The following is a 22,252-nucleotide window of genomic DNA, read 5'->3' on the forward strand; positions in this document are numbered from 1 at the left end:
TTCTTAGAGTGATTTTAAATTGTCTAACCAACTTAATTGATATACAAATATGTTATTTTTACCAGGTATGTGATTTAAATATCCTTACCCTCAATATTAATAATAATAAAGTACTTTTTAATTATTATGTTTTGATTTAAAAGTGACTTTAGAATGATCAAGTGATAAGAATAAAAAGAAAATATTTTATTTCAGAAAAGTTATAAACTAAATATGGCCATAAGAAAAATTATTCTTAAATGCTTAGGCAAATTTAGTATTTCAATAATGAATAAAATGTGGGTAACTTTTTTTTAGGTGATTCTAATCACCTTACCAAGAAACACCTCAATGTTAGAATCCACCTCTTGTTAGACATCTATCAAAATTAATTTGAAAACATCCCAGTATATTATTTACAAAATATCATAGTTGGAAATGAAAGAGAAATTGACCAGTAGCAAAAGTGATCTCTCAAAAAAAAATTGTTTGTATATCACTCCCCCTTATAAGTTCAATAAATGCTCAAATCTTGGGTGGATGACTCATCTTCAAGACTCTTTAGGCATATGTATGTATAAATGCATCTGTTAATAAAGGGCCCCTATAAACAAAACCAAAATTTCCCCACATGACTTCTTGCGCAACAAAAATGGAATTTTGGGAAACTGATTGAGCTAAATCTGATAATAAATCCATCAAAATAGCTTAACCCTCAAACCCATATTTCCAGATAAACCAAGGCTGTTTTGGAGAGATCTTCATTGGAACCCTCAAGAAGCGTCAACTTCAAGAAGCATTAAACTGAGGCCTAAAGATTTAGCATCTTTCAGAGCTCACATTATCTTTTCTCTACTTAGCTCAAATCTTTAAAGATACAAACATAGTCAATTCAAAACGAGAAACAGGCAACTTTTCTGATATTACATTTTGCCTGAGCCTGAGGTTTCATCCTGCCAAGTTGCTTGCCATTGCTTGTCGTAAAATGTTGTTTCATCAATCAACTTCTTTAGAGTCTCTATATCTTCATTCTTTCTTATCAAAAGAACTCCCACCACAGCAACAAATAGCAATGTTTTGCAGAAGAAGTTGCCCATTTGACCTACTAGTCCTACCCCTGTCAAGCTATCGACGAAGTAAGCCATGAAGAACCCCACCATGGCTGCACGCCCTGCATCAAAAACCATTGTACAGCTCAAATTTACTTCAATATGTTAGATATGATATGATACTTTGTTCATCACTATATTACTTGTGACTAGTGCGTTCAAAGCTCAGTGAATTTTTCAACACTAAATTATGTGCAAATAGAAATTCAAAAATATGATATAAAAACCATGGACTTGTCTTGAAAGGCAAAAGCTCTATCCAAATCACTTTACTTGTTTCAAAATTGTTTAAAAGAATTGTGATAAAAATGAAGAGAAACCAATGTTATGACTGACCTATCATGACAAACATGAATGAGAGAGAATTTTGAAATATTTGTTCAAAATCACTCTAAAACATGGCCTTAATCGTACACTTTTAAGCACAATTTTCATACAATCAGATTGGTTTTGAATCATTAAAAGCATGCTTTTGGAGTGATTTAATCATTTCAAAATCACTCTCAAGCAGACCGTTTTTTTAGTACAGGTGGAGGGAGGGGATTTCAACCTCCAATCTCAATATCAAACTACTTAGCTAAGATCGTTTTGAAAAAGATGCATACACAAGGTCTTGGCCTTATTTCACTCACACGAGCTTTAAGAAAGCATGACAAAAGAATCATGCAAACATGTTAATATTATACCATTGAGTAGCTCAGCCTCTGGCAGATGGTAGCGCTTGATCCAAGCCCACCAAGGAACTATGGATGTGTCAAACACCACAGGGTCCTCATTACTTGATGATTCTGGATTGTTTTCCAACCACTTCCTCCTCCTAGCCTCTGATGAAAAGATCAAGTAAATTCTCAAGCATGACCAAGAAATAACATTACAATTTGAAGATCATCAAAACTTGGATACTCCAGATTTTTCCAGAAAAAGCATTTCAGGCATTGCATGTATTTATTTGTCAATTTCCAATGTACCCCGTTTATACACCTAGATTTAGCTATGCAATTAGAAGCAAAATAAACAGATAATTTAGGGTTCCCCCCCCTAAAAGAACAAAATAGTTTAATGTTTCATTTCTCATAACGAAGGTTACCAGCATCAATAACAGCATCCCAATCAGTGCTTCCATTTTTCTGGAACTGATTCAAATCCCAAGTCCCATTAACCCATTTAGGGTCTTCAAATTTGCTAACCACCTCGACAACTTCTTCAGCAGCCGCCACCGACCCATTGGTTCCGGCGAGGCTCTCCTGCTCTTCGGGTGCAAGCTTGGCCGGCTCCGGATCCTTCTGCTCGACGGGGGTTTCTACAGAAACAGTGGCTGAACCACCTGAAATTCCGGCACCATTGTCAGCTGTGGCCCTGATAGTGAAGAGAGAGGAAGAAGAAGAAGAAGGGTTTCTGGTTCTGAGAGAAGAAAAGGGTCTGAAGGAGAAATGGGTTGTGTGGTGTGAAGGAGAGAAAGTAGAAAGATGGGATGAAGGAGAAAACAAAGCCATGGACGACATTGTTGTTATGGAGAAGGGAGGGAGAGAGCTTCTGCTCTAAGCTCTATCCTCAGCCTTGTAATTATGATGGATGGGGAAGCTTTGCACTTTCTACATTTACTTGTCATTTTATTGCACTTTCTACATTTACTCGTCATTTTTCTACTATAATATAATGATAATATAGACCTCTTAAAATACCATTTTGTCCCTAACCATATATCTTTTTTTTATTATTATACCTCAAAAACAACCTTTACTTTGTCAACTTTTGAGTGAAATAAGAAAGTTACTAAGTTTAAAGAACCGTTAACTATTCGTGAGAAAGTTAATAAAATATAAATTTGATGTTTTTTAATAGTGAAATCTACAAACTTCTGAAGTTAAATAAGGAGTGAAGTTCACGATTTTCATTTCCATATTTCTACTTCTCAATGTCTTGAACTAAATATATCTTTAATAATATCTAAATTTGATTATGGAATCAAAATAAACATAGATTAATATTAGGTGTCATGTGACACTAAAACAAGCACAACTTAAAGTTTAATAACTTGAAGAAGAAAAAATCGTCTCTAACTTTTATAAAAACAGAACTTTAGTTGTCAATGATTTAATTCAATTACTTTACAAAAGAAAACAAAGAGTTCTAATGTTAGGGGTGTGGATTAACCTTTTTTATTTGGTTTTAATTAGAAATCAAACTTCATAAAAATATGAACTAATCTACAAAAAGCAAACATTTATATCTCTCTTTACCCAATAGTTCTTTTAATAAACTTTAATTAGGTTTTATTAATATTTAATTTTAATTAAATTGTTTATTGAATCTCATGCAAATGCAAAATTCTATCTTCTAAGCCCAAAATTTGATTCATATTCCACTAAATTGATCCAATATTATATAATTTAATTTGAAACATATTGAAAAATAACTATATAAATATTGAAATCCAACCACTAGAAATAAAGAAATAAAAAATCAAATAATTATAACATTTAACAATCTAATCATCAAATATACAAAACTCATATCTAAAACTAAAGTAGGAGTCAGACTCGAAATTTGAAATCACAAAATTGCTCCGATAGAGTACAAATATCATTTAAAAAGACATTCTCGTATCCAAAATCTAACGATAAAAGTTTATTACCGATAAATTTGTTATATTTATATATATATATATTTTAAGGAATGTTGATTGATTATATACTTAAAATTGATATTCTTTATATAATTTAAAATTCAAAATTTATTTACGAAAAAAATTATTACATTTCATTTTTCATAAATATTTTGTCAAAAATGTTTTTGATAATTTCCCTTTAAAAGTATATACACAAAATCTCCATTTGGAAAACAAATGATTTGGGCTGGGCCTAACCCAATACCTTTAAAAGCCCACAAATCTTCAACTTTCGCTCTTCTCTATCTTCGGCTTTTCTTCTGTTGTTCGTTTCGGATTATCACTCTTCAAGGTTTCCCGAGCCATGGAGGTCGCCACTACTGCCTCCAGCTTCGCCCTTACCAAGCGAATATCCCCATTGATTACTTCTTCCCATAATGGAAAATCGAACAGGACCTTGTCCATGTCGTCATCCTCTGTCAGAATGGCTCCGCTTTCGACTAATTTTCTCATCCCATTCGCCGGGGGCAGCGTCTCCGGGGAATTTTCCGGCGTGAAGCTCCGGCCTTCTTCGCTTAATCCGAATTATTCCCCTGGATCCAAGGGCAAACGGGGTGTTGTTACTATGGTGAATGCCTGAACTTTTTTGCTCTTCCAGTGTTATTTGGATATTGGTTTGAAGTTTTGTTGCTTATTTGTTCTTTCAACTACTCGGGGGTTAACTAAATTGTAGTTTATGAGTTCGTTCAGGTGAAATTTTTCGATATTGGTTTGAAATTTTGTTGCCTATTTCTTGAAATGGAACTAAATTAAACTCTGAAGACTGAAGAGTTCTTCCCTTGTGATGTACAACTCTTGATATTTCTTTGTGTTAATCGATTCTTTTGTAACTTCTTTAGTTTGGGCATATGCCCTTCTTTTGTAACTTTCATACATCAATTGAATTTGTTTGAAAAAAAATGTTGCCTATTTGTTCTCCTATTACTTCGGTTTACTATATTGTGGTTTACTGGTCCTCTTTTGGAGGATTTGTGCTATGCTTTGTGAAAATTAGACAGCTGTTTACTTAGTGGTATGCTCAAATACCTGCAAATGAAAGACTCTCAATCTCAAATAGGTCGGGAGATTATAGTGGAGACTAAAAAGTACTCTGTTGGCAAAGTTACTTGTGACTTTAACTACCTATTGATGTATATGGGGGATTGATTGAACTTACTCTTTTTTAAATATAAACGATAATTTTTACTGTTAACGGCCTTCCTTCAATTGTAAATGTTCTTTTCAGAACCACTATCTATTCTTGCTGGCCTCTTGTATCATATCTACCTGATTTCATTGAACAGGTTATTCCATTTGCAAGGGGAAGTGCATGGGAGCAACCTCCTCCAGATTTGGCATCTTATTTATACAAGAATCGAATTGTATACTTGGGCATGTCTCTTGTCCCTTCTGTCACAGAGTTGATACTTGCTGAATTTCTTTACCTTCAGTATGAGGATGAAACAAAGCCTATTTATCTTTACGTTAACTCCACGGGGACAACAAAGGTTAACTATGTTCTAAAGTTTTATGTCGTTTTGATCACTTTTATCTAGCTTAAACTTTGTGGGAATACCTTTAACCTTGGTTTTTAAATGATTGTGATGCAAGCAACTGGTAGAGGTTTTTGTTGTGTTAATTACGTACAATTTTCATGGCCTTTAAAAGTAACATCTAAAAGTTTGATGAAGCCTACTATTTTTATAAGAAAATGTTTGTCAACTTCAAGTCCTGCAGAGAAAGGATTGTTAACCTTGTGACCTTTTCCATGTGATAGTGGATCATAATGAAGTGCTTGTATTTTCTAGGGTGGCGAGAAGTTGGGCTATGAGACCGAAGCATTTGCAGTATATGATGTTATGAGGTTGTGATGTGAATTTTTATTTATAGTCTATTTGGTATTCTGTTTTTTTCAATCTTTCTTTTATTGGCATTTAAGACATGTTTAGGACCCGACGAAAATTGTTTAATGTTCATGACTTAGTATTCCTTTTCACTGCAGTTATGTTAAGCCTCCTATATTCACGTTATGCGTTGGTAATGCGTGGGGAGAAGCAGCACTTCTTTTGGCAGCTGGTGCTCCGGGAAATCGTTCTGCATTGCCCTCATCAACAATAATGATTAAGGAGGTATTCTATCATCAACGGATATCTTTTCATTCTTATTCTTATTCTTCTGCTCATTTTTGAACTTCAGAAAGGTGTTTGTATCTTGAGTAAGCTTGTGTCACTACCAGCTAGGTGGTCTTTTGGTATACTTTTGTAGAGTTTTAGAATTTTTTTTGTTTTTCTCCTGCAATCTGCAGCCAATTGCAAGGTTTCAAGGTCAAGCGACAGACGTTGAGATCGCTAGAAAAGAAGTACGGAATGTGAAGGCAGAACTGGTAAGATCATGGTTGAAGTTTGTGCTCTGGGTTTGCTTTCTCTTCATTCCCATACTCGTCCTTGTTTTTTTCCTTCCTGAAATGAGAGGTAGGGATGTGCATGTGCTATATAGTACACTTGAGTTCGATTGACTGGGATTTATCTTTGGATAAGAAACCAAAAGTAAGATAGAGGTGGTAACCACTTGAGTTCAATTGGCTGGGTTCAACTTCAAGATATGGTGGCAGTCTATCCATGAGTTACCTTAGCAACCAAATGTAGTAGAGTTAGTGGCTTGTGAGAATTATCGAAGCTGGCTCAGACACAACACATAGTTTTTTAAAAAGAAATAAAGCCTGGTTATAGAAAGGGAAAGGACAGGGAAGCATGCCCCTAGCTCAAATTAGGCCTGGAAATTCCCTATTTAGATTACCAAGAAGGGTTAGTTACAGAAATGCTGTTAAGATAGGTACAAGAAGTGGCTAAAAAAGTGGACAATCCAAAAAATCCTCTCAACTTCTAAAATAGTGTTGAAAATTTCTACTATTTCTAGCCATAAACTCCACGACACTAACATTCAACCTAAGAACAGCAGCTTGGTTCAGTAGGATACCATCAATGCCTTCGAAATTTAAACAGAAGTCACTATTTGTGTATAGGATTACTTTTAGAAAGTTTAAATTTTACATTGTTCCCTCGAAACAAGCACAGGTGAGTGAAATCACAGTTCTTTCCTTTTTACAATCGATATTGAAGGTTAAGCTTTATGCCAAGCATATTGGAAAGTCAACTGAGGAGATTGAAGCTGATATCAGGCGGCCAAAATATTTTAGTCCCAGCGAAGCAGTTGAATATGGTATCATAGATAAGGTACCTGAATTGCAAAGTAAACTAATTATCATATTTTATTGTGAATGTGCATTAAATTGAATATCATCTACTTTCATCAGGTTCTATACAACGAAAGAGCAACTGAGGACCGGGGAGTTGTATCTGACCTGAAAAAGGCACAACTTATTTAGTATAGAAAAATGTGGATTGGTAAAACAGTACCAAGGTAAAGTTCAACTACAAATCATTTCACAGATATACTGGAAGTACTACATTATGATTATGATTATGATTATGCACCTTGTATCGTGTTAGATGATATAATATCAAATTTACCTTCACTTATCGGTTTGAACTTTTTTGTCACTCAGTAATTTAAGATGATATCAAAACAGATGGTCTATGGAGCCCTATGTTCAAATCTTTGCAGCGTTATTTCGTCTTAATTAATATTTATTTACGTTTGTTGAGTTACTACATATTTCAAGCCTACACATGAGGAGAAATTTTAGATGATATAATATTAAATATCTTTACTTATCCATGCTTTTGAATATTCGGTGATTTAAGACATTGCTTGTTCTTGTTCATGGGCTGGTCGTTAATTGAGGACATGAACGGTGGTCTTATAAACCAAATCATATGGAAAAACGTTGGCGACTGTCTACTGTTCTAGCCTTTCAATTGTAAAATTGTCAAAATCTTTCATTTGGGTGTTTCACGGCCCTCTAATACACTGTTCCTACTTTCAGATTGAAGTTTGCACAAATACTGGGTAGCATCTGAGAACTGAAATTTGTAATCCTCAAGCAGTATTGATCGGACACAGGAAACGATCTGTGAGTTTGTTGCAAGCTTATCGACTTCCAGTATCCATGGAACTTTCTGAATTATATTACAATTCTAGAACAATGTTACAAAAAGGAAAACTGGTTGATTGATGTTCAACGTTAACCAAGAAAATTGAAGCATTCTGTTTTGCTCATCTTCAACCAAAAAATTCTTGCCTTTATGTGATCAAACTTTCCCGATGTGCAGTGAAAATTCTTCCTTCCCGTGTAGAGGAACAATCTTTTCAAATCTAATAACTTAGACCACATGGTTTCTACAATGAATATATATCCATCATTGTTACAGGCAAGGTTTGATAGGGAGATGGTGACGAACATGTTGAATCTCAGTTGAACTAAAATATCGATAAATTGACTATGGATACGTGTGGAAAATTTTAAAAACATAAATGAGAAAAAAGTACTGAGTAATTTTTTGTTTAGTGTTTATGTACTGTGATATATACAATTTTGATTTGTTTAGGGTTTATGAACATATGAAATTTATACATTAAGTCAATATAGGATCTATGTATGGCGGTATATTTCATATATTACATTATAAGTGATTTAGTGGTATATTTCATATATTAATTAGACTACTTTATATATATTTAAAATAAAAACGAATCTAAAAAACAATAAGCAAAACCAACAGAGAAAATAAAATTTAATTAAATGGTTCCAGTACCCAATTTCAATGTTTAAACCAAATGTATCTAAGTATCAATGTACTTCACATTATTCTTTTTCACATTACGAAAAACTTATAGAAGGTGAAATGCAAAAGAATATTGATAGAAGAGTAAATAAAAAAAATGAAAATTTTGTAAAGTACTAGATTTTACCAAAAAAATATTAAATATTTACAATTATAGTAAAGTTATAGCTAAAATATTAAATATTTACAATTTATAGTAAAGTTATAGCTGGTAAATATTTTAATTTATTTTATTATTTTTAAAAATATCTCTAAAAAAATCTTTAAAATAAATTATTGAAAATGTATTCAATATCTAACTATTGCTTCATTATATTTTAGCATTAAAATACTCATTGATAATTCTTGGAATAAAATCATGGTTTTAAATTCATTAAAAATAGTTAAATTAACATTAAACATCTGTTTTTCTTTTATTTAATAGTATTACGTTAATCAATTGAATGATAGCTACTGGCCTTTTGTGCATTTCCTCTAATATTGATATTAAAAAGAGACAGATAAACTTTTTTTTTTTTCATACATGCCAAGTGTCTACTTGGATAACCTTTCTCCTCCAAACAAAACATAGTTAGATATATTGAATTGGCACAAAACTTACACAAAAGGCCCAAAGTATCTCCATTTAAAACAAAAAATTTCAAACTCATGTTTTGCAACCTGAAAATTGTAAAATTCATGAAAGAGTTAAGTTAGATACATCCTCAATGAGACCGGAGTGCCACCCTGACCCTGTCATCACAGCCACGCCTGTTGTGTCAAGTAAAGCCATTTCTTTCATCACATTGCCATCTGAATGTAACTTCAACTCGAAATAGCACAAGCTAGCAACTTCTGCCTCAAAGACATCTCTATTCTGATCAAAAGTAGGCTGCACAACAGCTACTCAAAAAAAAAAAAATGGAGAGTTTTCACGCCATTCTTCTGCCTGCGAAGAGAATATTCTTTTTAAGTACGTGAAGAAAAGAATACTACATCTGAGTCATCACATGCACAATAACATCCGTAGGTGAACAAGAACAAAGTCACTAATATGTGCATATTTTGACTTGTGACGAGCATTCAATGCTTTTACCGTAAATTTCTGCCCTAAAAATCAAAAGGTCATTCAAAACAAATCATTAAAAAATAAGAGATAAAAGATGACAAACCAAGAAACAATCAGCATACAAAATTAAGAGGCTGTAGAAGACAGATTTCCCCTTCCTGTTCTGGCGGAAGCTAAGAAATCATGATATTGAAGCTGGATGGATTTTGCTGAAAAATTCAAACGCTTGAAGGGGCCAAATAGGGTTTAGGGTTTAGATGTTCAAAGACTGATTTGTAGCTTTTAAATAGAAATGCCTACATTGTAATTAACAAAACATTGAATAAAGATTCTTTTAAGTCTCCAAAACTTGGCTACAACAGTTTTGGTATATTACATATCAGAGCTCCCGCAGAGGCAATTTGAAATGGCTAGGCAAAAAAACCTGCATGCTCCAATAATACACAAGCTCAAATGATCGATGGGGTTGGCATTCTGAGGCAGTCTCTCAACACTTCCTTAGTGTGGATGAATCCTTGGAAGAGTTATGAAGTAACCAATTAAAATTCACCAAGAGGTGAAGGTTTTAACTAAAAGTGTAGACACAATAAGCATAAGCGAATAGCACCTTTCCTAACCATATGAGGCCCGGTGGCTAGCCATATTGATGCACTGCCTCAAACCTTCTTCATGATAGAGTTACTTTTAAAGATAAGAATGGAGCCCACACTTCCTTTGGTATGACCGGTGGCTGAGAAGGACTTCTCTAGCTTAACAATTCCCTTGCCTTTGCATGGGGTATTAACATAAATTCGTACATAGAGTTTCTGGGATGACTAACAGGGTTGGTTTCTCCGCTTTAGAAGAGATTTTAAGGATGATGAGGTCGAAGAATAGATTAATCTCATGAACGGTATTGATGAGGTTCATTTAACATGTAATAAAGACAGTTGAGTTTGGAAACCAGATCCAAAGGGTATTTTTCCACCAAGATTCTTCCACTTGTTATGAGCCCAACCATCGTCATTAATATTACCCCTCTACACAATGAGGTTTGGACTTGTTTTTATCTCAGAGAAGTCAAAATTTTCCTCTGGGAAATTAGTGACAGCACCATTAATATTTGTGATAAAATTCAGTGTTTCTTCCCACACATGATTCTGATTCTTTCCCATCATTGTTCCACTTCATGTACGCTCATGAAAGACAAAGCCATTTGTTCATCGAATGCCATTTTGATAGATAGATCCATGAAAGACAAAGCCATTCATTCATGAGATGCATTTTGGTAGATAGATTCTGGAAAGAAATTACTCTCCTTCCGAACAGATTATCAACCTCCTCACATACACCTTCACAAGCCACCTGCTCACCAATGTTAAAAGATCAACGTGGATGCACCTTATTAAGGCCTTCTTATGCATATGGAACAAATGGAACAATCGCCTCTTCAACAATAAGGGAAGCCATTAGTTGGAGTTATGCTTGTAAGTCCTTGTTTAGCCTGTTGTTGGATCCCCTAAGGAGTCGGTTCTTTTATGTGGTCTGAAGGACTAAGGTTCTTAAGAAAGTTAGGTTCCTTATCTGGCAAGTCTTACTTGGTTAGGTTAATACCGTTGACAGGCTTGTTAGGAGGAGATCTTCACTTGTTGGGCCTTTCGGTTACATGCTTTGTTGGAAGGCGAAGGAAGATCTTGATCATATCTTTGTTGAGATTGCCAATATGCCCATGCAGCGTGGAGCTCTTTCCTCCAAAAGTTTGGTGCTAACTTAGTTGGATTGCAGAGTGTTAAAGCGACGATCAAAATGTTCCTCCTCCATCTACCCTTTAAAGATAAAAGGGGGTTTTTATGGCTTGTCAAGGTGTGTGCGGTTATTTAGGACATTTAGGGTGAGAGGAACAATGGGGTGTTTCGGGGTAGGGAGAGGGTGCATTTTGTCATCGGTTAGATTTCATGTCTCTTTGGGCTTCGATTTCGAAGAGCTTATACAATCATTCTATAGGAAACATTTTACTTAGTTGGACCCCCTTCTTTTAATGGGGTGTTTTGTTGGGCTGTTTTTTGTTAATGCCCTTGTATGCTTTCATTTTTCCTCGATGAAAGATGCTTTCATCCAAAAAAAAAAAAACCAATAAGGGAAGCCGTCTGATAGGTTATTTTTTATCATATTAGATTTCTTGCTATGACTTGGTTCAAATGTAAATCTTTCCATAGCTCATACAGTCCAACATCCCTTTTGACCAATTGGAGAAATCCATTGTCACTCCTTTGATTTGGGCTATCCATTCACAAATCGCAGCAAGGAAAAGACTCGATGGAACCCTTCCATGCAATAAACTTCCGTCCACCTGCTAACAACCAAAGTCTAGAATACTCGAGTTTCATTCAAAACCACTTCAAAAATTGGCAAGAGGACCTGAAGCTCCCAGAAAATGCATTCCCACCTATTGAATTTCCAGACCTTGATTTGACAATCCAAGAAGGTATCACTCAAAGCTGTCCAATAACCACCTTTTCCACTGTAAGTGGCAAACAGTTTGTTAAAGAGAAGGGAACTGATATTTTAGGTCTTGTTATAGCAGGTCATCCCTCAATTGAATCCTCCAAACACATGCCTTCAAAAATCCAAGATTTGTTGGATCAATATCCAAGCATCAAGGAAGAACCATCCAAACTCCTTCTTTTACATAATATTCAGCACAATGAAGGCCTTTTTGAATGGCTTGTATTGCAGTTTTCAATATGGTTGACTTAAAGAAATTTCATGCCCCAGATGATCCCCAACTTGCTGACCCAACTCGAGGACAAGTTTAAGGCTAGGGGGTGGTTTATGATGTAACAAAAACTACTTAGTTGATTGGCTGTTAGTTTGTTAGAATGATTAGTTAGTTACATAATAACTAACTTTGTATTAAGTTTTCCTCTATAAATAAACTCCGCCTTCACATTGGGGTATGGAATTCATTCAAACAAAAAGGAGACATGGTATTACACCAATTATACAAAGAGAAAAAAGCGAATAAGCCCAAGGCGCACCAACGCATCTCAACTAGGTTGACATCCTCTTAGCGCCCTCATCATTTTCGAGCAAACTAACTCAATGTAAAAGACCAAGACTAGAACTCAGCCCATACAAAGGACAAAAAACAGACAATACTAACTACAACTATACATCAACCTTACAAAATGCTATTTTTAAAGATCATAGTTGCATGTTTTAGGTTTTATCATTGGTAGTAACATGGTTTATGTGGATCTTAACAAAGGACTTTAGCACCATTCTCGCCCCTTTAACAGAATGTTTCGAGCATAGTAAGTTTTGTCAGACAACTTAGACTAATAAACAAGATGATAGTTTTGCAACCTTAAAGAACAAATTGTGTACAGCCTTGGTTTGGCTTTACCCACTTCTCATAAAGTTTTGGGAGGGAGGTAGAATTGTAGATACTTCTCATGTAGATATCATTGATCTATCGTCACAAGGAAATCACTCCATTAAGTTTTTTTTTTTAACCAGAGACAAGCCTCTTTATTTATTATTAATAAATGAGACTTAAGCTCAAAGTACAAGAGTATTATACTAAGAGCAAGTGAAATAGACAAGAAATTCAATCAACGGCTACAACAAAAGCTAAACTTAGGCAACAAAGGAAATGGCAATCTAAAAAACGAATTCCAGCAGAAAATAATCTAGCTAAGCAAAATTCAAAACCACAGCTGTAGAAAGCTAAAATACAAAGCAATGTAAAATCTCTCTTATAAGGAACCCATTCGAATCTAAAAACTTGCAAGAAGATGCAACCGACTACCTCGAAGTTGTCTCGCCAAAATAATCCGAAATCCAAAGGAAGCTCGAAGAATGTCTTGCAAACCATTAGCATCAGCAGAGAGGCTTTACTTGCCACCCTCATGAAGAGAAATCCAAGAAAGACTGAAGTTGGTCCAACATCGGGAGGAATACATTTAACGGTTGAAGAATCAAATTAGAATAAGTCCACAATCAACAACTATTGACTTAGGATGATCTGGTACTCTGCAAGACCGGGGACAAGTGCAAGTTGCAGAATTTGGTTCTTCCTCACATTGAAACAAGGCATTAAGATTTGTTTCCAGAGGCTCAAAGCATTTTTTTGCTCTCATGCTCAGTTGACCTATCCAAATGCTCCACTTCCTAATTGCTAACGATGAAAGGAGAGTTGAAGCCTCGCCCTTCTTGCTAGAGTGATTAAGTGGGGTTTTGCTCGAAGAGCCTCCTCAAAAAATTTACCTTCAAGTTGGACATAGAGAACTTAGAGTACTTAAACTAGATAGGGTGAGAATGATGAGAAACCGAATTAGAAGAATGGGTTAGGGCTTGAATTTGGGTGCAACTAACCTCCCATACATCTGGATTGGCCTCTAAAAACAACTTGGATTTGCTAGAATGAACTAATGATTGAGGATGGACATATTTTTCCTCAAACAAATCAGGTACTTGATCTTCAAATATCTAGGCTTTTAAGGATCGTTTAGCCAAAATCTTCTTGCCCATGTTCGAAGAAGAATTCCAACATGCTAATTTTGCCCATGTTTGACTTTCTCAAAGAACCTATCATTGTCCACATTGAAAATTTGATTCTAGTGGCTCCAATGACGCTCTAAGGCAGTTTGGGACGGTGAGAGAAGGCAGCAATATTGAAAAAGGGCCCAATGATCTAATCAAACCCATTTTTCAAGAAATCAATGTAAAGATTGCAAATTAGATTCTTACAACCCAAAAAGAACATTCAAAACTCAAAATTACTCTTTTGGTTCTAAAAAATGATCAAGAAAGGTTGATTTAAGAAAATGAGAAGTCCTATACTCGCTATTGGATTGAAACATATTCAAGAATCCAACAAAATGACAATTTTGGCCCAGTAGCATGGGAGGAAATCAAGAAAACAACAAAAGAAATCCAACATTCATCGGTGAAAAAATGACTATCATATTGAAAGGTTCAAAAAAGAATCGGCTTTGTATACTGAAGAAGAAACAAAGGAAACTCAATTAGAAACTTTTCAATTAGAAAATCTTAGAAGATAAATTTAGAAAAAATCTAGTGTAGACCCATGTAGTTTTTTTTGAACAAGAAAGAAGCCTTTTCATTAGAATTGGGACCGATGTAGTTGACAGGGGTGATTGGGGCAAAATTCACTCCAACGAAGTAATCAAAAAGAAGAATTTGAAAATGTTGATTCGAAAGTAGTCTCGAGTGGAGAAGAAAAATCCAAAGAAGAAAATGGAAAAGAAGTATTAAACATCGAGGTGGAAATCAAAAATCGACCAAGAATGACACACTAGTTGTGTTGGAACTCAATTACCCCAACGTCAAGAACTTGAAGCAAATGATGAAGAAAGTGTGATTTTTGAAGGATTTTCTTCAAAAGCTAATTCTTTTGCCATTGATCCTTTGAATACTGTTTTGAATGAGCTTGAAGGAAACATCTTTTTCAGGTTTACGGCTGATGGAGAAGTTCATATTTTGATGGCAATATTGGACATTTTGTCTTGAATTTATCCCTTTGATCATTATATTTTTGTCCAAAATGTAGGAGGTTGGTTTCGCCATACTCCATTGATTCGTTTAACAAATTTAGTTCATTCCGTGTTTGCTTCATAACTTTTTTCTTTTTAAAACTGAAGAATATGTTTTCTTTTTGGAGTAGTAGAACAATGTAAGAAGAATAGGGGTTAATTAGGTAGAACAATATAAAGATGCTAAAATTGAGTAAAGAAAGGTTATCCAAGTAGGAAAAATAGAGTTGCCCTAAGGGAAGGCCAATGAAATGAAGTGCAAAAGGACCCCATGACACATCGCGAGATAAGATATTTCACCTCAGTGTCTTTAGATTCAAGATTCAAACAGTAGAATCTCCTACTTAGGGTACTAAATACCTCATAAAATCTTCAAAGTCAAATCTTATACAACCATATGATTCTTCTTGAAAGTCCAGATGCATAGTAAAAGTGATCAACTTCCCTTCCTTAACATACATTCCCAGAATTTCTAGTCATTCCCAAAGCCTAAAGTATTTCGAAAACAATTGGGAATAATTGCTTTCCCTCTTTATGGAGGCATGAACCAGAACATATCAAAATTCTTTCCATTTGTTCACTATGCTCCACCCATTTGCATTAATAACTAGGATGTTTTGGTCTTCTATAAAAAAATATGTAATCTTGTGAGTTGTGAGAAACAGATTGATTTGAAACAAAGAAGACCAAATTAGGGCAACTAACCAAGGGAGATGATGCGGGACCTCAAGAAAAATTCCCACAGATGACAGAACATATATAAAATCTAAATTTAATATCAATGGAATCATGTCGATAGCTTGAGACAACTCTCAATTGAGCTAATGAGCCATGTATGCATATATACCAAGACCATAGAAATAAAACATAGTTATGAAGAAAAGATGGATTATAGAACAAAGGGATTTATCGAAATCGAAACTTACCAAAGAAGAAACATGCAGTCCTGTTGATAGATTGAAACATCTTGGTTAAAACTCAATACATCCAACCAGTACATTCTGCCGAACCACAATGACATCTCTTCTTTTTAATATTTCCTTCGGAATCGCGAACTTGATCCATCATATAGTTGTAATGGTAAGACAATTCTTGTAAAGGAGGAATATTCTCAGCGGCAAAGAACATAATATGCGGAATTCTCTTATCCTCATGATCATAAAGCACATTTTGGGCATAAAGATTGGGTGTACAACTATGGTTGATAAATCTCCCAATATTCCCATAGCTTGCCGCGTCAATGGTAAAACTCCCATCCTCCACGATATCACAAGCATTCGCTTGTGCATCGGGCAAGAGGGTTGAAAGTCCATCCCAAAGAGAATTGTCACTATAGTTATTCCCAATATCGAACAAGTACTCATCATTACCGGTTCTCTGGTCTGCTTCCTTATCCTCGAGAAGCTCCCCTATATACTCGCAAATAAAGCTTCCTGAGGGGATTGAATTTAGGGATCTCACACCCCATCCCCTTGATTTGGTTTTAAAAATTTCCAGTTGAAATTTGATACCATGTTGACTAACTCGATTATGACAAGAAGGAGGACACTTGCATGAAGGACCACACTCATAGACAAGAGCCTTTGCCTCAACAATTGCCCCATTATGATTAAATGGGATCTCTCCTCCATTTAGGACCACACAATAACATCTCTCTGAATCTGAGCATCCGTTTGTACAATTACAGCCCTTAAAAGGAAGTGGACGACACCAATCAGGATATATCATATTAGTGATGTAATTAAATGGTGGTGGCTTCTCATTATCTATGATGTTCACTGCACAAATAGGAGTTGATTCTTTCCCTTGAGAAATATCGTCAACACAAAGACCTTCTCTTACTTTGAACTTTTTAGACCTCTTTATTTCTTTCCAAGCAAGTTCAGGTTGACCGGGAATTCGACACAACTGAAACTTGAAAATAAGCTTACCATGAGGACCCATATCTTGCCACCATTTCTCCACCAAATATAGCCCATCATAGACATACGTTCTTCCATCAGATGACTCAGAACCACGAATCACTCTAACCGGACTCTTTTCATCAAAACTATTCTTCAATGCAAGATTTCCTCGTTCAAGCTTTTGGTCTTCAGGTTTTTTGTCTGAATGCATCAAATTTCCTCCTTGTCCGGTGTAAATCAAGACATCTGAGTTATCGAGGTTATTAGCATAGCCCCCCGAAGCAACAATACTAGTAGCAAGGATCTTTTGACCGCACTTCACATAATCTATCCCACCTTGAGTTTGGCGATGAAGTCCTATAATATTAAGTTCTATCCTATATCGGAACTCGTCACCAACTTCAACTCCTGGGACTTGTCCTAAAATTTGTTTGCACACATTAACATATTTCCCTTTATCCTTAAGAATTTTTGCTGCTATAAAATCAATCCTCCTAGGTGCATTTCCTTGGGCCTTTTTTCCAGCTTCTTCTTCTTGCAAGAGCTTCCTACATACAGCATGGAAAATTCGCAATGTCTCCCTTACTCTAGTCCTAGTACCTTTAGAATCAGTCCCTTGCTCACTTCCACTTTCATTAATTTGAGAAAACGGAATAAGGCTCACATTAGCATTATTGGATCTATGATTCACATGAGAATCGATACTTTCATCATCATTGATACTTGTGTCCATGCTACCCGCAACAACTAGCTGATGCATATCCCCATTAACATCTTTCTCAACAACAGATGTCTTCTTTGAAGAATTTTTTTGATACTCTTTTCTATCCTCCTTTTTCAAAATTGATTTTGTTTTCTCTAGTTGCCTCAAGTCATGCTTCTTCACTTTTTTCCCATTTGAGCCACCTCCTGGGGAGGGCTTGAGGTTCAATTTGCCTTGCCTCCAAGGACAAGTCGATGAAGCCATAAGACCTAACACAACAGGTCTCTCAACTGCAAGAGTTTGCTCGCAAGGTACAAGTTTCAATTGCTTCCGATGGGAGGGAATATTTGAAATATTTTCTTCCGAAGGCGCCTCTCCTGTGTCAACCTCCTTCTCCATAGTTTCCTTCACTTCATTTACAGTACTCTTACGCTTCTTACCAAACTTGAATTTATCACTACAAGAAGTTTGCATTCGTTTTGATGTACATTTGATTTTTGAACCACATTTATCGTCCATCTTTGTTGCTTTAATAGGTTCCACCATCGAATCACTACAAATTTTATCCATGGCTAACTTGGTCACATCCTCTACCAATTCAATATTGCGTTCTTCTTTGCGAGCATTATCTCCTAGACATTCACCATTCTTATCTAATTTCGATAGCTTATTCTGATGCACGAAATTATTTTGAGAGACAATCATGGGGGAACCCTCCTCTTTGGATAAAGGAGGGGCATTTTGGCCACAAAAGGGAGGGAAATCTCTAATAGCCGAGATTTTTCTTCTAGGAGGGTATTCCCTTACCACTTTTTTCACGTCCTTACCATTAGAAACAAAGGTGGTGTCATCAAGTGGTGAGCATGGTCTCAACTTACTAGGCTCAAGTACCTCTTTCCCTATGCCAGAAACAACCACTCCATGCAAATCTTTCAAAGAAGGTTCATCCCCAATAGAGTTTTTTATATTTATAAACGATTCATCTTTGCCTTCCAAATCCTCAATCAACAATGATGATTCAACATTCATTGTATTGTGCCCATCTTCTAGACACGAGATATTAGTTTTTTTTGTAGTAGCTTCTAAAGTGGTATTTGCATTTGACATCTCCACACTTCCCAACACTTCATGATGCACTGAGAGAGGACTCTCAATTACATCACCTATCACACCTTTTGTTGCGGTGGAACTGTTTAGCAAAAGACTTCGACCACAACCAGGAGGGAAATCTCGAACAACAGAGACTTTACGTCTTTTATATTTAAGTAGCTTTGGATGTGAAAAAGAATCACCATTTTCAATATTCAACTTTTGAATCCTCTCCGTGGAATCATTACATGTGAGTGACATAGTTGCTCTTGGAGATGTGAAATTAGTTGGATTTGGAACTAATGTCCGGTGTTATGAACGTCTATAACAACTGAAGGCACATGAAGGGCTTTGTCTTGAAGAGGAAATCCAGAAGTCCGAAGCTAAAGCACGGCATGAGCCTTGATCATGATAGAAAAAATAATCAATAAAGAATGTTAAAGAGGAAAAAATAAAAGATATGACTAAAAACATGATGATAGTATAAAAAAGAAGCAATTGTGACTTAAACATTAAAATCATATCAGGAGTAAGTGGATTGATTCATACTTGCTACAAAAAAATGTTAAACCACCTTTAATGCTTCATTATCTTTTAAATCATCACCCCTCTAAAAGACGTAGGTAAGGTGAGCTCTCTCACCTTTGTTGTGGTAGTTTGCTTGAGTAGGCTTATGGCATAAAAAGCTTACAAAAGTTTGATAAAGGGCATTGAGATGGGAAGAATATCATAAATATTCATCATTTTCAATTCACAAATGACATTATCCTTTTCACCACTTGTGAAGAATAGACTATGGAAAATATCCGCAAACGACACCATCCTTTCACCTGTTTTGAGGTAAATGACCTCTCACCCAAGATCCAATTTACAAAAGCATGAACTATGAATTTGGTTGATATCACTGCAAAAACATATTGCGGTAAATTGGATCTTGGACATGGTGGAAAAATGGATATTAGCCTACTTACTACTACCTTGACCTCCCTTTGAATGGTAAGCTTCGATCTAATCTTTAAGGATCCAACCATAAAGATGAATAAGAGGAAGATGCATACACAAAAGGCTTGTTCTTATTGAGGCCACTTCAACTACCCTTCTTACTACTTCTCTCTTTCATATACCTAGCAAAGTGGTTAAAGCTTTGAAATATTTTAAAAAGAAATAAATAAAAAATAAAAAAGAGGAAAAATGTGGTGTTGTCAAAGAGAGAAGTCACGTTATGGAGGAGGCCATTGTTGATGCAATGAACGGAACCTCTCCGCTTAAAAGATGAAATAAAAATGGAACTTTGACCCTAAATGTAGCCCATTAACCATGGAAGAACATCGGGAAAAACTTAGCTCGTGAACATATGACATCCCAAGTCAACAATGGGGCATCTACATGAATGACCATTGGCTTTCATGATCTTATCACCACATTGGTCCGTTCTTAGTTAAAAATAAGAGGTAAAGTAAAAAAAAAAAAAAAATCACAAGAAAAAGAAAAAAAATCTCTATTTGTTCTTTTTCATCAACATTTTTCTAGAGATTTTTGTATGAATGGTGTTTTCACAAGCACCTCTATGATTAATGACACACCCCACAAACGTATGAAACCTTATCTTTAGCTTACATCAGAACGCACTAACGCAATAAGCATGCATATTGTAATTTGTAACCCTAATCCTAATGCGATGGTCATCTCATCTCTATCGCAATCTTCAGTTTTTCACCGAAACTAACACATTGTGTTAGGAATGGATGACCATCAGGCTACAATAGACATGGTGATCCCAACGTGATCGTACTCTTTGAGGTAAGTAGAATGTTGGATTTGATACACTTTTGGGTAGGGTCATAGTGCCTGTGAACGAGTCATCCGTACCCAAAAAAAAATCATTTTTTGAATGTGCTCCAACCTTTCAAAAGCTGGCAAAGGCTTCTATGAATGCATGTGGTTCGACTTTTATATTAGTCTACAAGGAGAATGTCGCCGTTGCTACGAGAAGAATTAATTCATAAATTCAAACACTACTTTCATCGCAGAAATGCAACATTCAGTCAGAACAAAAGAACTTCAAGAATACGGCCAAGAGGTTAAGAATTAGAACAACCCAGAACAAAAAGAAAAAAAAAAAACAGAGATTATTACCATAATTACACACCACGAGGCACGAACGAAGAAACCCAGCAAGCAAAAGAACACTGCCGCAATACCCAACTCCTCTACTTGTGGGTTTTGCGAAAATTAATTCCAAGTTCCTCTCCTATGGGGGGGTATCAGAAGATCTCGCTCTCTGTTTCCCTGTGACTCGAAAACCCAATTCAATCAAAAAGAAAACAAATTGAAGCCTGAAAGGTGCTGGGATTTCATCATTCTACTACTTTTATCTCTCCGAGGGGAGGGTTGCGAACTTCCAGTTACCAACACAAATCGAGTCGGGTCGACCATTTCCCGGTTGCTGGCGGGTTTTTTTTTTTTTTTTCATTTTTCGAAAAATTACGAGAACGACGGTTCAACTTACGAGCTTAGTTGTCACGTTCATAAATTTATGGATATGGTTTTTTAATAATTACAATCAACGATTTTTATTAAATTAACATTTGTTTACTAATAACTTACTAACAAATAAAAAGAGTAAAGTTGACGTATAAAAAAGAGGGGATGCTTTTTAAATGCTATCACCTAAGGATAACACAATTGCCTTAAATCCATCAAATTTAGATGAAAACAATGTCGTAGGTTCGTTATTATTCAATTGGTTTTTGCATTAGAAATTAATTGAAATCTCAACACTCAAATAGACATAGTGTACTCGAAAATATCACATATAAAGTTTTAAAGAAAAATTTTATTGTTTTTCTCGTACCCACAAATTGAAGAATGAAATTTGTTCTAAAGGGTGAGGAGACTTTGAGACATTGATAATTAATTGAGAAAATTAATTATGGAAACTTTTGTATTTAAGATAAGATAACGTTGGAAGTATAAACGTAATTAAAACGTTTGATTCTTGTATTAAAGATACAAATATGTTTCACTATTACATCATATCCATAGACTGGTGACATGTGCATGAAGATTACACCAAATCTCGCCTAGAATGGCATATTGCATGTGGAGATTAGTGAATATAATCGCCTAGCCATCTCTGGCTATGATGGCATCACACGACTTATTTGTTTATCTTCTCTCATCTGTAAAATTATATTTGGTTGAATATTTTAAATAACATGTCTTCAAAAAATTTCATCAACAACCAAAAGAACTTGTCACCCCTACAGTTTACGCCGACTAATTAACACAATAGTTAGAGAAATATTTTTCTAAACTTACAATAAGAAGAGTGAATAAACACTCGAGGAAGAATAATTCTCATTCTCAAGCGCAATCGATTTTGCCAAAAGTTTTCCCTCACCTCTCTCCACCTTGTAAGTTGCATGGATTTCAAGTAATGCTGTTAGCTAACTACATTTCAAAAACTTTGCTCCTCTATGTTTTATATG

General features: G+C 35.3%; 3 protein-coding genes across 3 annotated transcripts; 1 reads left to right on the forward strand and 2 right to left on the reverse strand.

Moving 5' to 3' along the window:
• Positions 1-651: 651 nt before the first annotated feature.
• On the reverse strand, positions 652-2,692 carry LOC101206464 (light-harvesting complex-like protein 3 isotype 1, chloroplastic). The gene is made up of 3 exons (XM_004147189.3): positions 2,176-2,692; positions 1,775-1,912; positions 652-1,150 (listed from the first exon to the last, which is right to left on the reverse strand). The coding sequence occupies exons 1-3, from the start codon at positions 2,588-2,590 to the stop codon at positions 903-905; spliced, it is 801 nt and encodes a 266-aa protein (XP_004147237.1). The 5' UTR covers positions 2,591-2,692; the 3' UTR covers positions 652-902.
• Positions 2,693-3,978: 1,286 nt separating this feature from the next.
• Positions 3,979-8,063, forward strand: LOC101206230 (ATP-dependent Clp protease proteolytic subunit-related protein 4, chloroplastic). The gene is made up of 8 exons (XM_004147188.3): positions 3,979-4,324; positions 5,040-5,243; positions 5,544-5,599; positions 5,738-5,864; positions 6,041-6,118; positions 6,855-6,968; positions 7,049-7,155; positions 7,682-8,063. Exons 1-7 carry the CDS (start codon positions 4,061-4,063, stop codon positions 7,118-7,120), a joined length of 915 nt encoding a protein of 304 aa, XP_004147236.1. The 5' UTR covers positions 3,979-4,060; the 3' UTR covers positions 7,121-7,155; positions 7,682-8,063.
• Positions 8,064-8,973: 910 nt separating this feature from the next.
• On the reverse strand, positions 8,974-21,247 carry LOC101212973 (histone-lysine N-methyltransferase, H3 lysine-9 specific SUVH6). Its single transcript, XM_011652074.2, has 3 exons — positions 20,898-21,247; positions 15,992-19,162; positions 8,974-9,408 (listed from the first exon to the last, which is right to left on the reverse strand). Exon 2 carries the CDS (start codon positions 19,020-19,022, stop codon positions 16,044-16,046), a length of 2,979 nt encoding a protein of 992 aa, XP_011650376.1. The 5' UTR covers positions 19,023-19,162; positions 20,898-21,247; the 3' UTR covers positions 8,974-9,408; positions 15,992-16,043.
• Between the last annotated feature and the right edge of the window lie 1,005 nt (positions 21,248-22,252).

Source organism: Cucumis sativus, chromosome 3, assembly GCF_000004075.3.
Source record: "Cucumis sativus cultivar 9930 chromosome 3, Cucumber_9930_V3, whole genome shotgun sequence".
NCBI lineage: Eukaryota > Viridiplantae > Streptophyta > Magnoliopsida > Cucurbitales > Cucurbitaceae > Cucumis > Cucumis sativus.

Coding starts and splice junctions, on each gene's coding strand:
- LOC101206464 (XM_004147189.3), bottom strand. CDS start 2,590: ATGTCGTCCATGGCTTTGTTTTCTCCTTCATCCCATCTTTCTACTTTC. Junction 1,913..2,175: donor GGATGCTGTTATTGATGCTG/GTAACCTTCGTT, acceptor TCTTTTCATCAG/AGGCTAGGAGGAGGAAGTGG. Junction 1,151..1,774: donor AGAGGCTGAGCTACTCAATG/GTATAATATTAA, acceptor TTTTTGATGCAG/GGCGTGCAGCCATGGTGGGG.
- LOC101206230 (XM_004147188.3), top strand. CDS start 4,061: ATGGAGGTCGCCACTACTGCCTCCAGCTTCGCCCTTACCAAGCGAATA. Junction 5,865..6,040: donor CAACAATAATGATTAAGGAG/GTATTCTATCAT, acceptor TGCAATCTGCAG/CCAATTGCAAGGTTTCAAGG. Junction 6,119..6,854: donor GGAATGTGAAGGCAGAACTG/GTAAGATCATGG, acceptor TCGATATTGAAG/GTTAAGCTTTATGCCAAGCA.
- LOC101212973 (XM_011652074.2), bottom strand. CDS start 19,022: ATGTCACTCACATGTAATGATTCCACGGAGAGGATTCAAAAGTTGAAT.